The 13,869-nt window shown below is 36.9% G+C and overlaps 1 protein-coding gene across 6 annotated transcripts in view; it reads left to right on the plus strand.

Annotated features, from left to right (window-relative positions):
- TRDMT1 (tRNA aspartic acid methyltransferase 1) overlaps positions 1–13,869 on the plus strand; it is a 30,825-nt gene that overhangs the window by 12,934 nt on the left and 4,022 nt on the right. For 3 of the 6 annotated variants that reach the window (XR_003256945.1, XM_026087141.1, XM_026087144.1), the window contains 7 exons: positions 52–123; positions 3,791–3,856; positions 5,408–5,477; positions 6,394–6,477; positions 7,014–7,384; positions 11,404–11,461; positions 12,440–12,569. Coding sequence is in view for 3 of the 6 variants with exons in the window: in XM_026087141.1 (XP_025942926.1) it covers positions 52–123; positions 3,791–3,856; positions 5,408–5,477; positions 6,394–6,477; positions 7,014–7,384; positions 11,404–11,461; positions 12,440–12,569 (851 nt within the window). In the remaining 3 variants the exon portion in view is untranslated. Of the gene's footprint in view, positions 1–51; positions 124–3,790; positions 3,857–5,407; positions 5,478–6,393; positions 6,478–7,013; positions 7,385–8,781; positions 9,044–11,306; positions 11,328–11,403; positions 11,462–12,439; positions 12,570–13,869 lie in introns of those variants that run through there. The other 3 variants (XR_003256946.1, XR_003256947.1, XM_026087142.1) reach the window with 3 other exon arrangements.

The following is a 13,869-nucleotide window of genomic DNA, read 5'->3' on the forward strand; positions in this document are numbered from 1 at the left end:
GATAACGGTCTACTCCAAGTAACACACAGGTGTTTCTGTATTCTTTCTCAGAACTGGTCTGCAAGGTGATGTATCTGATCCACGGACAAAGAGTTTTCTCTATATCCTTGATATTCTCCCAAGGTATAAATTAACTTCTATACTAGTAATATGGTGTTAATCATTTATTTGCACATGATCATATGTAACTTGTCTTTTACTAACACCATTATCATGTAATTATTGTATATGTCTTCCTTGTGTGGTTTTCTTTTTATTGTATATCTGTTTAAACTGTGAATAAATGAAAAAGGTTGGATATTGTTTATTTTCAGTTATATTCAGTTCAACATAAAACTTCCACTGACTTTATTTAGAAGCAGGAGTAGGTAATAAACATTCTGCTAATGAGCATCATGGAAACATGAAAATAGTTAGAAATGTCAAGTAAAATGCTTTGATTCAATATTTAGTCATCTTTGAATAGGTAACATTTGAAAGGGTTTGATTAAATCTCTTATTGACTCCAAAATGCAATACATCTTCCTTTTCCTTCCCTTCTTTCTGAGTTTCTATTCTGTCTCTTTGGTGCTGCTTCTAGATATCTTGGGGCAGATTGTGTATTTTCTGTAGTACARTCGCTCGAGTAGTAATATTAAAAATTTCAAATAGGACTGAACTGTCTGAACAGTGCTCTTCTCTTTGTGTTCATCTACCATTTTTGTCTGCCAGAAGCTCCAGTTCATAATAAAATAGCCATAATCATTGGTATTATTCATGCAGTCCCTTTTGAAATAGTGAATCCAAACAAAGTCTTCATCGCTCACCTAAATTGTTCTTATTGAGAGTGTTAAAAATCAGCTCCAAGTAATGCTTGCAGTCTCTTTTGGGAAGAGATACATAGCACTGTGAGCACCCTTTCTTGGGGAGTGGAGCAAGTGATTGCTCGTTGAGACTGACATGCAGAAATCTCTGCTCCTGGACTGAGATGTCCATTGGGCACCARTTGGCATTAGCCTGGGAATTTGCATCAGTTACAGTCCACCAGACATTTCCATTCTGTCAGTCCYCATGCTGGAGACTGAAACAGCTGCTATCCATGTATCCTTTGTCAGTTAATCTTACTCTCAGAGTTGGAGGAGGAGGAAGAGAGGTCTTGCTGCCTCGTGGTTTTTTTTTCCCCCCCTACAAATTCTTTTTGCACAGAAAGAAACCAGTACCATCAACAGACTTCCTCTCAAACTGCTGTTAGCACTAGGAGAGGAGGGTCTTCACYCTCCTTCCAGAAACAGCTTTGCTGCAGCCAGCAGCATTAGTTGGACGCCCTCCTTTCGCTTGTCAATAAGAGATGGAGAACATAGACACAAGTGAGTGATTTGACTGAGATGACCCAAGAAATCTGTGGCGGAGAACACAAGAAATCCATTTTACTAGATTCTATAGCCCAATGAATTAGACAAATAATAGATATAAAGAAAGATTATTATTACTCCCCCTTTTTTGTTAGAGACAGAAAAAATAGGGAGATAGGTAGCTTTCCAGAAGCTGCAAAGGATATTTTTGTTTGAACAAGGAACATAGCTCACACCTTCTGACTGACCTTTCAGAATGTTAAATTAAAAACAGCAGATAGTCTGTAAGTTAATCATTTGTCAGAATATTAGCATCTTCCTTATCCTTAAGGGAATCCTGACCTCAGTATTCCTCTCCATTAAGCCGAGGCACAGTTAAGAGGATGGCTGTTTTGGGGACACTCTTGTGCACTAATGTGGAAATGGTGCTTCCTGGTTSCTGTGGGCTTAGCTGGATAAAGGGCCGAAGCTTTCCCTTCTCGAAACCAAAGCTTTAGACACTGCAGGGCATGCGTTCTTCATCATGACGATGCAGAGGAGCTGGGCTCGTCTGTGACGCTTTATCTCAGCACCCCATGAGGCACTCCTGACATCCCTTATCTCCTTTGGGCAGGTCGTTTCTGTGAAGAAACAGTTTCTGTAAGCAGGCTGCAATATGTTCAAGATGGTGGTTTCTGCGGTTTCCCAGTTCCAATGGATTTATGTTTTACTGAGATAGTGTTTGTGTATGTTTTGGAAATGACATCTTTGCCAGACATTGACTGTGGAGTATTTCAGACCAAAAAAGGGAAATTCTGAATATAGGAATTATCACTTCACGTTCTAAATTGGAGYGGCATGCATACAATTTGTGGAAACTATAAAATAATTTCCCATCCCTTGGGTGTTCCTACCTTATGTTCAGCCTTTATAATGAAATGTAGCTTAAATGAGTCTCAAAGATAGCCTGAGAAGGATAACATTAAAGGCAAGGAGAGGACAAGTTCAGGGCCTGGGAATGCTTGGGAAGCCCTTTGATGCCTCCAGCCAGTGAATATAAAGTCTGACCCAAATGGTCTGGATACTATCTGTTTATTGTGCCCAAGCCATAACCCAGTGAAATCTAATGCTAAAACATCAAAGTTTGCCAGTTTTACAGACATAATGTTAAAACCTGCCAAGGACTTAACACATCCTCTTTGTGCAGTGATTATTTTCCTTGTCACCTGTTGATTCTGTACCAGCTCTTGCATTTCAGCCTATGCTCTGGATTCCTTACTTTAGAAATAAGCTTCATAGCAGGTGATGGTGATGTTGTTTGGGGGTAAGCATACCAACAGGTATATTCTCCATTCTTCTACAGGGAGTCTGGCTGCTTCTTCCTTTTCCAGTTCACTCTTATTTTTAATATTTTTACATTTTACTTAGTATCTTGTACATTTCCCAATTTCTTGTGAAATGCTTTGGTTCTTTAATTCTTCTTGTGAATTTCTTTAATTGATGGAAATTAAGAATGTGATAAAATAAATTCTGCTGTGATTTACATTAGTGCAAGTCTGAAGTCACTTACTGACTTTATTTAAGGCGGTAATGCCTCTTTCTGGCAGCATTAGTATTCTGTTCCCATACAGTGTTTTTAGATCCCATGTGTGGCACACAGACTATGTCTCTGTTAGCCTTACTAGAATATTAATCAGTACAGAGARTATTCCTAAACACTTGAATCTGAATCATCTCTGCTTTTAAATTGTTAGAATGGTCCCTGGCACAGTTTTGGCATGTTCCTTTCTCCAGAGATTTAATATGCTGATTCTGGAATGAACCTATTTCCAGATTTCTGCACTGATGCTGCTAAACCTCAGGAGCCTCCTTCCCCTCTCCCCTCAAAATGAAAAAGTTAATTATATAAAATTGAGAATATCTGCAGTTTGAGCTCTGAAAATGTATTATTTCTCAAAACAAAGCAATTAAATGAATACTGATTCTGATATTACATTACTAAAGTTGATGTCATATTTTGACATTGATTTCAGGTTTATGCACTTAAAAAAAATTTTTTTTCCTGTTCCGTGGATGAATGGTGATATTTTTCCCCCTGACAATTATCTTGCCTATTGCAAACTCAGTCTTTTGAGTAATAATATTATGCTTTAGGAAATGAACAGTGGTAAACATTTTCAAAAATACGTGCATGTGGTAGAGATAGGGTATTAACTACTCTCTCTGAAATTTGCATCAAAAAAGCATCAAAAGCAGTTTGATTTTTTTTTTTTGAGTTACCAACAGTCCACATTTCTAATAAGGTTGGGCATTGCTTGATCTTGGCAACCTTTAAAACTAAGGTATGTTTGTTAAGGATTGCCATTTGCCACTAACATGGCATGGAAATATTTTTATCTTTCTTACAGCTAAACAAATCTGTCTGGTAATACATAATGTAGTTTACACCTAGCTCCTCTGGTCTGTTTTTCTTCTTGTAGGCTCCAGAAGCTTCCGAAATACATACTCTTAGAAAATGTTAAAGGATTTGAATCTTCTTCTGCAAGGTAAAGTCTAACTTATTTTATTAGTTATTATTAGTTTTTAATAAAGGACATTTTCTTTAAGAGGTGAAAGCAGGATTTTTATTTGCTAGAATTTAAGTTAAGAAAGTATAGGGTGAGATGGGGACAGTGAACAGCCATGGGTTAAAAATACTTTTTTAAATTTAGGAATGAAAATCTCAGGATTTAAAAGGAACTGGCTGAAAGATTATTTCTCTAAGCAGCTAAGATAAAATATGTTATAACTTGAACAAGTTAACTCCGTTGTTCATCTTCCATGATCTTGTGTCTTTTAGAAAGGGAGAGTTTTCATTTTCAAAGAAAATAATAGTGTGTGTAGCACTTAGGCTTTGGGGTTTTTGTGCRTGACAGGAACTCCTGATCTCTTGTGTTGAGATAAGAGTGGATTGTACTGGCTTTGTTCAGTACCTTTGTTGATTAGATTATAACTGGTTCAGTGTTGGCATCAAATGGTCCAGAGAGATGGTATGAAAACGGTATATAACTTTTGTTTGAAATACAAAAGAGGAAAGCTGGCGATAAGGTTAGCTAATGACAGCAGGAGCATTCTCCTCACTTGTGGGCAAAGCAGGAGAGAGGGGGTTGTAGTTCCCTTTTTCACTTCTTGGAGGAAGTTTGGAGTAGGATCTCTTCTTAGCACTCCTTAAAGTACCAAGAGAGGGGCYAGCCTGCGTATCATTGCGCTCCTTAATGAGTATGATGGGCAGCTGGGAGGCATGTCCAGCTCTCTAGCTGGTTAAAGTGTGCATGTCCTCTGTGAACACACACTGGAGATTCAAACTACTGCTGTAGTCCCTAAGATTCCCTGAGATTTGCTTTGCTGGCCAGTGTTTGAAACAATGTGTAGCTCAGAAAACGCAGCAGACAAAATTCTTGCTTTCCCTTATGACACCTGTCAGAGTCAGGTACAGGTCATAGCTCTTAGTTTTTATATAGTTGTAGCTTGCTACAGTCTGCGTAGAATAGTAAAGCCAAGTCTTACTTACTTCATTTCAGTGGATTTCCCCTTGTTTATAGAGTACAGTCCTGCCTCACTTTTATTATCAAAGCTACCAATTTTTGTCATTCTTTGAATTACCACTTTTATTAGGCTTGGCTGATGCCAAGTACATTGAACAGTGGGAAGTAGTGGGCTACCTGTAGCGGTTTTAATCTCTTATTTTATAGTTCACAATGTAGAGAATGTCTTGCTCTCTGGTTATTTTCCTTGCTGACGCACTGTAAGTACTCTTCTAGAGATGGGTTATTTTTTGAAGGGGTGTTTCCTCCAAAGTAGTTATGGGATACCTGTGAATGTGTGTTAGCCATTCTTGGCTACAGTAACACCATATGAACATAGGAAGTTGTCTCCTCAGACGCAGAAATGGATGACTTCATATCTGTAATTCTCTGGTTCTTTCAGTGAATCTGATGAATGTCTTAGTACTTAAGGTATTGCATTTCATGTGTTTTTATTTAGGATGAAAAAGGGCCTAAAGGGTATATAAGTGCTTATGAGAGGAGTAATTGCTTTTTGATTCTTCTCACTGCCAGAAATGAACTTTTGCAAACACTAGAAACATGTGGATTTAAATATCAAGAATTTCTCTTGTCTCCAACCTGTGTGAGTACTAATATCATTTTAACTTTTCAAACTGTACTGAGCCTAGGGACATTTGAAAATGATTTACTGTATTGGAAAGCAGAGCAATGCCCAGTACTGAAGATAGTCTTCTGAATAAGAGAGCCATCTGGCATGGCTTCTGATATTGCCATAATCATGCTGCTGGTTACTGTTGAGGTCCCAATCCCGTATTGCTTTGCTACGATTGTTATTTTTTAAATAGGCATGAATTTACAGTATGACCAGGAAGGTAGCTTTCCCAACAGGAGCCTCATGACTTCAGAAGTGCTGATGCCCATGATTTTTCCAACGCAGAAAACCCRACTGTGTTATCTGTGGGAGGAGGGGCTCTGTTTGTATGCTTCCCTGGCAACTGCAAAAAGAATTAAGGGAGAGTTCAGATTGTGTAAGACTAAATGGATTTGATGGAGTGCTATATCTATTTGAGAGAAGCTTATAAAGAGTAGATTGAAAATCAGTTGTGGTACATTTGTTTCGTTGTTAGATGTTTTATATAGTTCCATGTTTAATATGGCAATGAAACACCTTTTTGCTTTTTTGTTGAAAACAGTTAGTGTCTGTCCCAAGAAATTGTGATGATAATGTCATTTTTCTTCTTACCTCACATAAAAAGTTTGTTTACATTTCTGTTCATTTACAGAGAAAGACAAAACCATGAAGAAACAAATATTTGCTTGTTTGTTTGCTTGAGGATCCTTAGTCATGGAAGTTACATTCATGGGTTCAGTACAAGGGCTTAGATATTATCAATTAATTTTGATAGGTTCAAAATGGCAAGATATATTAGTGTGGCAGTTTTATTACTGTAAATAATGGTATATAATTTTTATGACAATATAGATCACTTCTGTTCTTTTTATCACATGAACTAAAGGCTTGTGGATTTTGCTTACAGCTTGGCATTCCTAATTCTAGGCTGCGATATTTTCTAATTGCAAAGCTTCACCCAACACCATTTTCCTTTCAAGCTCTTGGTGAGGTGAGTCTGATTTCTGCTAGTTGAACTGGCTTTGTTTTATGAAGATTGAGGGTTAAATTTTCAGTTTAGTGGTGTGGGGGAGAATGGCTAGAGGGATAAGGGGTATTAACAGAAAAGTTATAATCTGCCTTTTTTTTTTTTTTTTTTTGCCATGCCTGCGAGAACAACTAGTTATCCCTACACGAAACTCCTCCGATCTTAGTTCTAAGGACTGAAATGCCTGCCAGTGGCTTAGATAGCTTAAAGCAATTTGGGGAAGTTTTTGGAGGCCATTAGCAGGCTAGAAAACAATGCATTTTGCTGCCTTTTTCACAACCTTGGAAATGTCTTTTTGTAAGAGTGATTATTTTCAATCATTGCAATCATCAGCAAATCTTGATGCCAAGATCTTTTGAAATCTTCAKAAAAGTAATAGAGTTACTTGCTTTATTCTGAGCATCTCTGAAGGAATTCTTATTGCAGATTCTGCAGTTGAGTTGTTTATTGCAGTATCAAACRCAGTTCTTTAATTTTTCTCACAATTTGTTACTACTTAGATATTGACAAGGTTCCCAGATCAAGATCTAAAAGACTTAATCAAGGACAAAGTTGCTGACAAACTGGCTGAAGCTAGTTCTTCCTTGCTTTCTAAAGAGAAGAATTTGGATTCAAGCATTGGTCCTGATTGCAGCAGCAAGAAGAACGTACCAAAAGGGGCCTTTCTTTTTAAGCTTGAAACAGCAGAAGAAATGGAAAGGAAGCATAGTCAGGACAATGATTCCTCTATTCAAATGCTGAAGGATTTCCTGGAAGAGGATAATGAAGAAATGAGTCAGTATTTGTTACCACCAAAGTCCTTATTGCGCTATGCTTTTTTGTTAGACATTGTTAAACCCACCTGCCGGAGATCCACATGCTTCACAAAAGGGTAAGTTACAAAGAAAATCTATTGCTGAATCCTGTTCTGAAACTTGTGTTTTTACTTGCATACTTTAAAAACAAGGAGAGCCTTTTCTTCAGAAAGACAGGCCCCTCTGAAAAAAAAAATTTCTCTAATCTAGYGTGCTTCCTCATCCACTAGAATGCCAGCATGAGAATCTGTCTGGCAGAACATCATATGCCCACTCCAAAAAAGCATTCACAAAAGACAGTGCCATTTGTTGTTGACCTTCACAGAAGCTTAATTACCCCTGCGGAAATATGGTTCCAGTAGATTGGTGTAGTACTGATTCATTAATGAATTTCTTTATATTGCTCACTGAAGTTATAAGTGTTACATATGACAGATCCATTCCTCATTAAAACTGTCTCCACTGTGCATTTTATTGATTTCTTGGATTTTTCAGCTTTGTAGGTCGGAACAGCTGTGGATGGGCCATCTGTCATAAAACCGGTTAGGTGTCTGCATTGCAAATCATATTTGTTGGGGCAAAACATCCAGTGCTTTTATGTCTCGTAGTTGTCTCATTTGTACATCGGAATTTTAAAGCTGACTGTCTGAGATCAAGGGTCAGGAGCTTTTCAGCTAAATGCATTCGTATTGCAGAATGCCAGTTGGAGCCTGGAAGTTTGTAGGAAATGTTGATATCGGTGAATTTTTCAATTTAGACAATTTTTTGGAATTCTCAAGAAGTTTCAACAAAATGGCTTTTAGTTGAGGACTTAAAGTTAATTACAACAGGTTGTTTTCTTTTATTAGTAGAAATTAAAATGGCAGACAGAATTCCCATAGATTTTGCAATTTCAACATTTTGATGATATAAAGGCTGAGGAAAAAATCAAAATTTCAAAATTTCTGGAGCAGGAAAGCCCTTCCTTCCCCCAGCTCTGATTAACATCAGCCTTTTCTGCACTCACTGTTTTGAGTTGTGGGGGAGTCAGCATCTTGTAGGATCTATTTCTTAACTAAAATAGTCAAATAAAAACCTTAGGCCAGAATGATCCCTTGTGTAGCTCATATATTTGTCATACGTGTCATCAAAAATAAATTGTCCACTTGTGGTTCCACTCGAATACGTCATGATATTTTGTGGTCATGTTTATCAAATCCACACTGAAAGAGACTCCTGAGTTGGAAATAGGAAGTCTTTGTATATAGTGGTGGGAAATCTGGCCTTGAACGTGACTGTTACCCTTATGCTGATTTAGAAGGACTCAGGCCAGATACTTGCAGTAGTTCTTCTTGGCTCAGAATGTAAGAATCTGAGCTACTGTCTTTGTTCCCTTTTTTATGAGCCTTTTGGAAGGAAGATTGCCAACATGATCCTCAATGTGGTCGTATCATTTACAGCTCTGCATTACAGACTGATTATAATTACATTTCAGGCTTCATCCAAGTCAGTTTCTCAGACCAAGAATAAGTTGCTGCTGGATCTATTCTGGGAGTTGTTTTTATCCTTCCCTGAGGCACGTTTGGGAAACAGACCCTGAACGGAGCAGAGCAGTACTCTGAGTAGTACAGAGAATCCCTTTGCTGAGATGTCTGTGTGGTGTCTTACTTACGCGAGTCATGCTGATCACCAGCACCGAGAATGAGGAACRTTTTTTTTTCCTCACTTGTGACTGGTCTTCAGAGATTTCCAGTAAGGTTCGTGTGCTAAGGATAATGTGGGTATGTTGCATCCATTGCTGTTGCTATTTCAGGAGCCTCAAGCACGTATAGTGTATGACCCTTCTGTTTTCTGCCTGTATCATACCAGTACGTTTTCTGAGGATTGAAATGCTTTGGTGCAGCATAGGGCAAAATGCAATGGCCTGTGATATGTGGGGGATCAAGCAGGTGACCTTGTGATCCCTTCTGACCATAGACACCAAGACAATTTGCATAGGGTTGCTGAGTTCCTTGAGAATACAGATGCCACAGTTTCTCTTAGGAGCATCGTTTGTGGTGGCTGAAGTTGTGAGAGAGGCAACTGGCCACTTTAACAAACAGAGCAAATGAAAAGTGTTTCTTCAGATATGATTCTACTGGATCTGCTTGTAAATTCTTGATGAGCTGTTGACCAGAGAAGCAATACCTTCTAAAACAGTGTAAAATTAGTTACAGAAACTATAACATTGTGGAAATCATCTTTTTATTGGACATAATGCAGGACACAGTGTATCTAGAAATGATATATTACGTATGTGAAACTAAGAATTTTTTTAAAAGCTTGCAGAAATAAAGAAAAAAAATCTTGAGTCAGGTAAAAATTTAAAAGACTGCAATTTCTTTCTTTATTATAACTGGTAATGAAATATCCAAAAATCAATGGATCATTTCTTACTTTGGCAAAACTTCCCATATTTCATTACGTTCTGAATCTGTTAGGAATATTAATTTTTTCTGAAGTCAGCAGCTGCAATAATAATTAATTAAAATCCAGTTAACACTGGATATCTGCCCATATTTATGTAAAAAAAMCCCAAAACACTCCCACTATTTATTTATAAAAACGTTAGTATGGTGATCTTCATTTTTAACTGTGTTACATTATCTTTCTACACCAAATGGAATTTTTTGTGGGCGGTTCCATACTCTAGTGCCAGTTATTTAGAGTGGAACATTTTATATAACATGGATCCCAGGGAAAAGTTCCCTTTTTCCCCAGTAAAGGGAATAAAATACTAGTTTGAAATTTATCCTCATTTATTTATTTTGCTTCAGATACATTAATCTGAAATACAAGATCAGATACTGTAAGAAGAATATGAAAATTCCTCACTGCCCCATGTGTTACATTGTAAAACCTGGTATTARGGAATTTTCAGAATGCATCTAACCAATTAAATATTATGTATTTACAACACAGTTCAATTTCATGTGGTTTTTAAACTGTATTAGTGTTTAGGCCCTTTTTTTCTGATGCTAAATAAGATTTGCATATGCTTTATTTAAAAAATGTGAGTTGGTCTCACTGATATCGGAAGAACTACTCATAAACTTTTCTAACTGGAGAAGAAATTCTCAAGCTTGAGCCCTGGTGGGTCTTTGCATCTCTACTAAAGGGAGAATATTCATTTCTTCATTGTGGGGTTAGAAAAGCTTGAAAGAAAAATTGTACCAAATGTGTTGGTGTAGAATGAGCCCCAAATGAATTAAAAGACCCTTGACAGCTGTCTACAGATATGAAGAGAAAAATAGGGAATAGTATCTGTTAATGGTAGGTGCAAAGCACTGCCATCTGATGCAGATGTTCTGAAGTTCTTCCACTGTGCAAAAACTGTCTCTTTCCCTGTCTCGGTCTCTTTCAGTTCAGGACATTCATATGCTATTGTTGTTTAGATCAGCAGAACATGTTTCTGAAAGCCCAGCAAGTACATAATTAAATTTAAATGATAGCCTTGGAGAGACTATAGAGTAAACATGTAGTTATGTAATCAACCACAAAGGATCTAAAAAAGCTATCAGACGGTTTTATAATGTCAGTTTACTTACTRTTTAGTCAGATTTCTTTTTTCTTGCTAGCTGCTCTGCACAGAAGCCTGACCAATCTCCCTTTCCTTCCTTTTCTGGAAAATCTGCAAACAACCAAAAGTTAAATCTGACTGAATTGCTTTGTTCCTAATGGAATGATATAAAACCTGTAGGCTCACACTAATGGTCCTGTCCTCCTCTAAATATGGAGAGTCAGTTTGAACATCTAGGACCGTTTTGCCTTTAGCAGTATAAAATCGGTGAGTGTAATGTAGATGGCCCTTTCTGACGATGCTTTGCTTGAATTCCTTGGCCAGTTGCCTTGTATAAGGCATTAGCTTGGATAAACCCTTATGCACTGATTGCAGACTCATCCCCAGGGATTATGTTCAAAGACTGAACTGCACTTCCAGGTTTAGCATTGTTAATAACAAAGACTTTTGTTTTATCACAGCAAATGAACTTCATTAAGCTCCCTGCATCTTTGCAGTTGTCAGGATTTTGAAGTCCAATGAAGATTTTCACTTAAGATTTTTATTGTTCTTGTTAAGGTATGGACACTATGTAGAAGGCACAGGCTCAGTTCTTCAGACAGCAGTAGATATACAGGTAAGAATGTCTAGACTAACATATGAGAATGATTTGTTTTAAACCTTGTTTCATCTGTCTTCTGCTTTGCTATTCTGAATTTATTATAACAAAAATGCTTTTAAAGCTACATTTTATGGCAGCTGAGTTCCCAAACAACAGTTTATTTAAATCAAGATTATAGGTGTGCCTCTATCTGGGGAGAATACAAATTGCTATTATTTTATTAGCCATAGTGTCACGCAGAGACTTCACAGGAGTATGTGAAAATGTTAAAATGGACTAATTCTGTGGATAACTTAGGTTACCRTGTTGCGATTCTCCAGCCTTATTTTGTACACTGATGATCCAGCAGGCATGTCAAATGTTTAAAATGTTTGAATAGAAAAAGTATTTTCTGTTAAAAGTGGTCTTTGGACATTGGGAAAGGTAAAAAAAAATATATATATATATATATATATATATATATATATGGGTGAATCATTATTCAAAGATATTTTTCACAAAGTATATTCTGTACACAAGCATATTCTCCTGCACTTCTGTGCCATTTACTAGTATTACATGGCATTTCTAAGCATATGAGGAATGCAACATTGGAATTCAGAATAATCTCAGTGCGAATGTATTAAAACAGCTGCATCCATACAGCGTAATTTTTGTAGATGGTCAGGCTATTGAGTCATTCTTCTTATTCTGTCATTAACGAATGTTTGTAGTTCTTTGATTGCCTCATTGAGTATTGGTATGGCTTGTAACTGAAGGAAGAAATGATGGATTCCCACATCGCAACATTGGTTTCTTTCTTGTAAATGCATGTGTTGAGATGTTGGCTGAAAAAATATAACACCAATCATAATTTCAAACAAAACATGCTATTATCTTTGGCACTGTGATAATCAAAGAGATAATCTGTTATGATGTGAGTTTTACAGCATAATTTTACATGCTGTGTTTGCATCAATGATATCTATTTGTTGTTTTGGATATTTTTCATAGCTTGAATCAGTGTTTAAATGCATTGAGATGATGCCAGAAGAAGAGAAGCTTATGAAACTGTCAACATTAAAACTGAGGTACTTTACCCCAAGAGAAATAGCAAATCTCCATGGATTCCCTCCAGAATTTGGTATGTGCTTGCAAAGTGCCTATTTCTACTTCATTTTTATGAAATGCCGACTTATTTTTTTGATGGGGAGTAATCCATGCTTTTTGTTCTGCAGTTGTTTTCATACCGCTTTATTTTAATGATTAGTTCTTATTACTTGGCTAACATTTCTCTGAATTTCCATTAGTTTTTTCACAGTTTATAAAAACTAATCTCTGTGGTTAAGTTTACTTTCATAAATTAGAAAAAAAGTTTTGGAATGAGAAATGCTGTATTACTGAATGGCAATGAAGGAAGACCTTTGTTTAAAGTTGAAACTATTTACGCAACAGACAGGATTACCAACAACTGTAGTAAGTCAACATATCCTGCTGATTTAGGAGGTCTGTTATTGGTTCTCAGTGTCTGAACTGCTTACTTTTTCTCTTCTACACATTTGCAGCTGCTGACAGAGAGGGAATTTCACAAGATACAGATGCGTCTTTGTTCAGGAGTAGCCAAACTCTTCAGTTAATGATTTGTTAAGGCCTCTATTTTCTAGAAAAGGCAATACTAGTTGTTGGTCTAATAAGGTRAGGTACTTAATTTTCTAACTATTTTTGTGGAGGAGAGTGAGTCAAGGAGCAAGACTATGCAATACCATTACACTGCATACAGGTCAGCTAGAATTAAGTCCGCAACAAATTCACCAGAATTCTTCTTCCCCTTCTATAAATAAAGAAAGGCAAGAAAGCATAGATGTTACTACCTGCTAAGGAGCCTGGCCTGCTGCCATCCTGTGAGCTTAATTGATTATTTCTCAGCAATACCAGCCTCCATAGAATCAGATGTCAGTGACCTTGAGTAATTTGTTACATTTTCCTTTGAATTCCTCTGTGACTTAGAGTTTTGAAGAGGACTAATAGTTTGTATATATTTTTCTTTTGCAGTTTTATTTTGTTTTCTCATTTACATTACAAATTATTACATTTAAAGAACAGTATCAAGGTTGCTAAGTCAAACATTCAGAGTAGCCAGAACTAAGCTTGCTTGTATAACAGTATTTGTAGTGTGTGCTACGTTGAGTTACATGCCCGTATGCAGTTTTTTTCGTAGCCTGCCTTCTTTAATAGACTTCTTTTTGCAGACAGCCTTTGTCTTAGCACAGCTCTCTTCCATATTGACTTAGGCTAACGTAAAGAAGGCTAACAAGCTAAACAGGGCTGCATATTGAATTACTGTTCAGTGTGTGGTTTTCTCATCATTCAACATGCATCCTCTGTGTTATTAAAAGAAGTTTATCATGCTACCAGGCTGCCTTTTGAACACAGAATTGTCCATT

Source organism: Apteryx rowi, unplaced genomic scaffold (genome assembly GCF_003343035.1).
Source record: "Apteryx rowi isolate R43461 unplaced genomic scaffold, aptRow1 scaffold_704, whole genome shotgun sequence".
Lineage (NCBI taxonomy): Eukaryota > Metazoa > Chordata > Aves > Apterygiformes > Apterygidae > Apteryx > Apteryx rowi.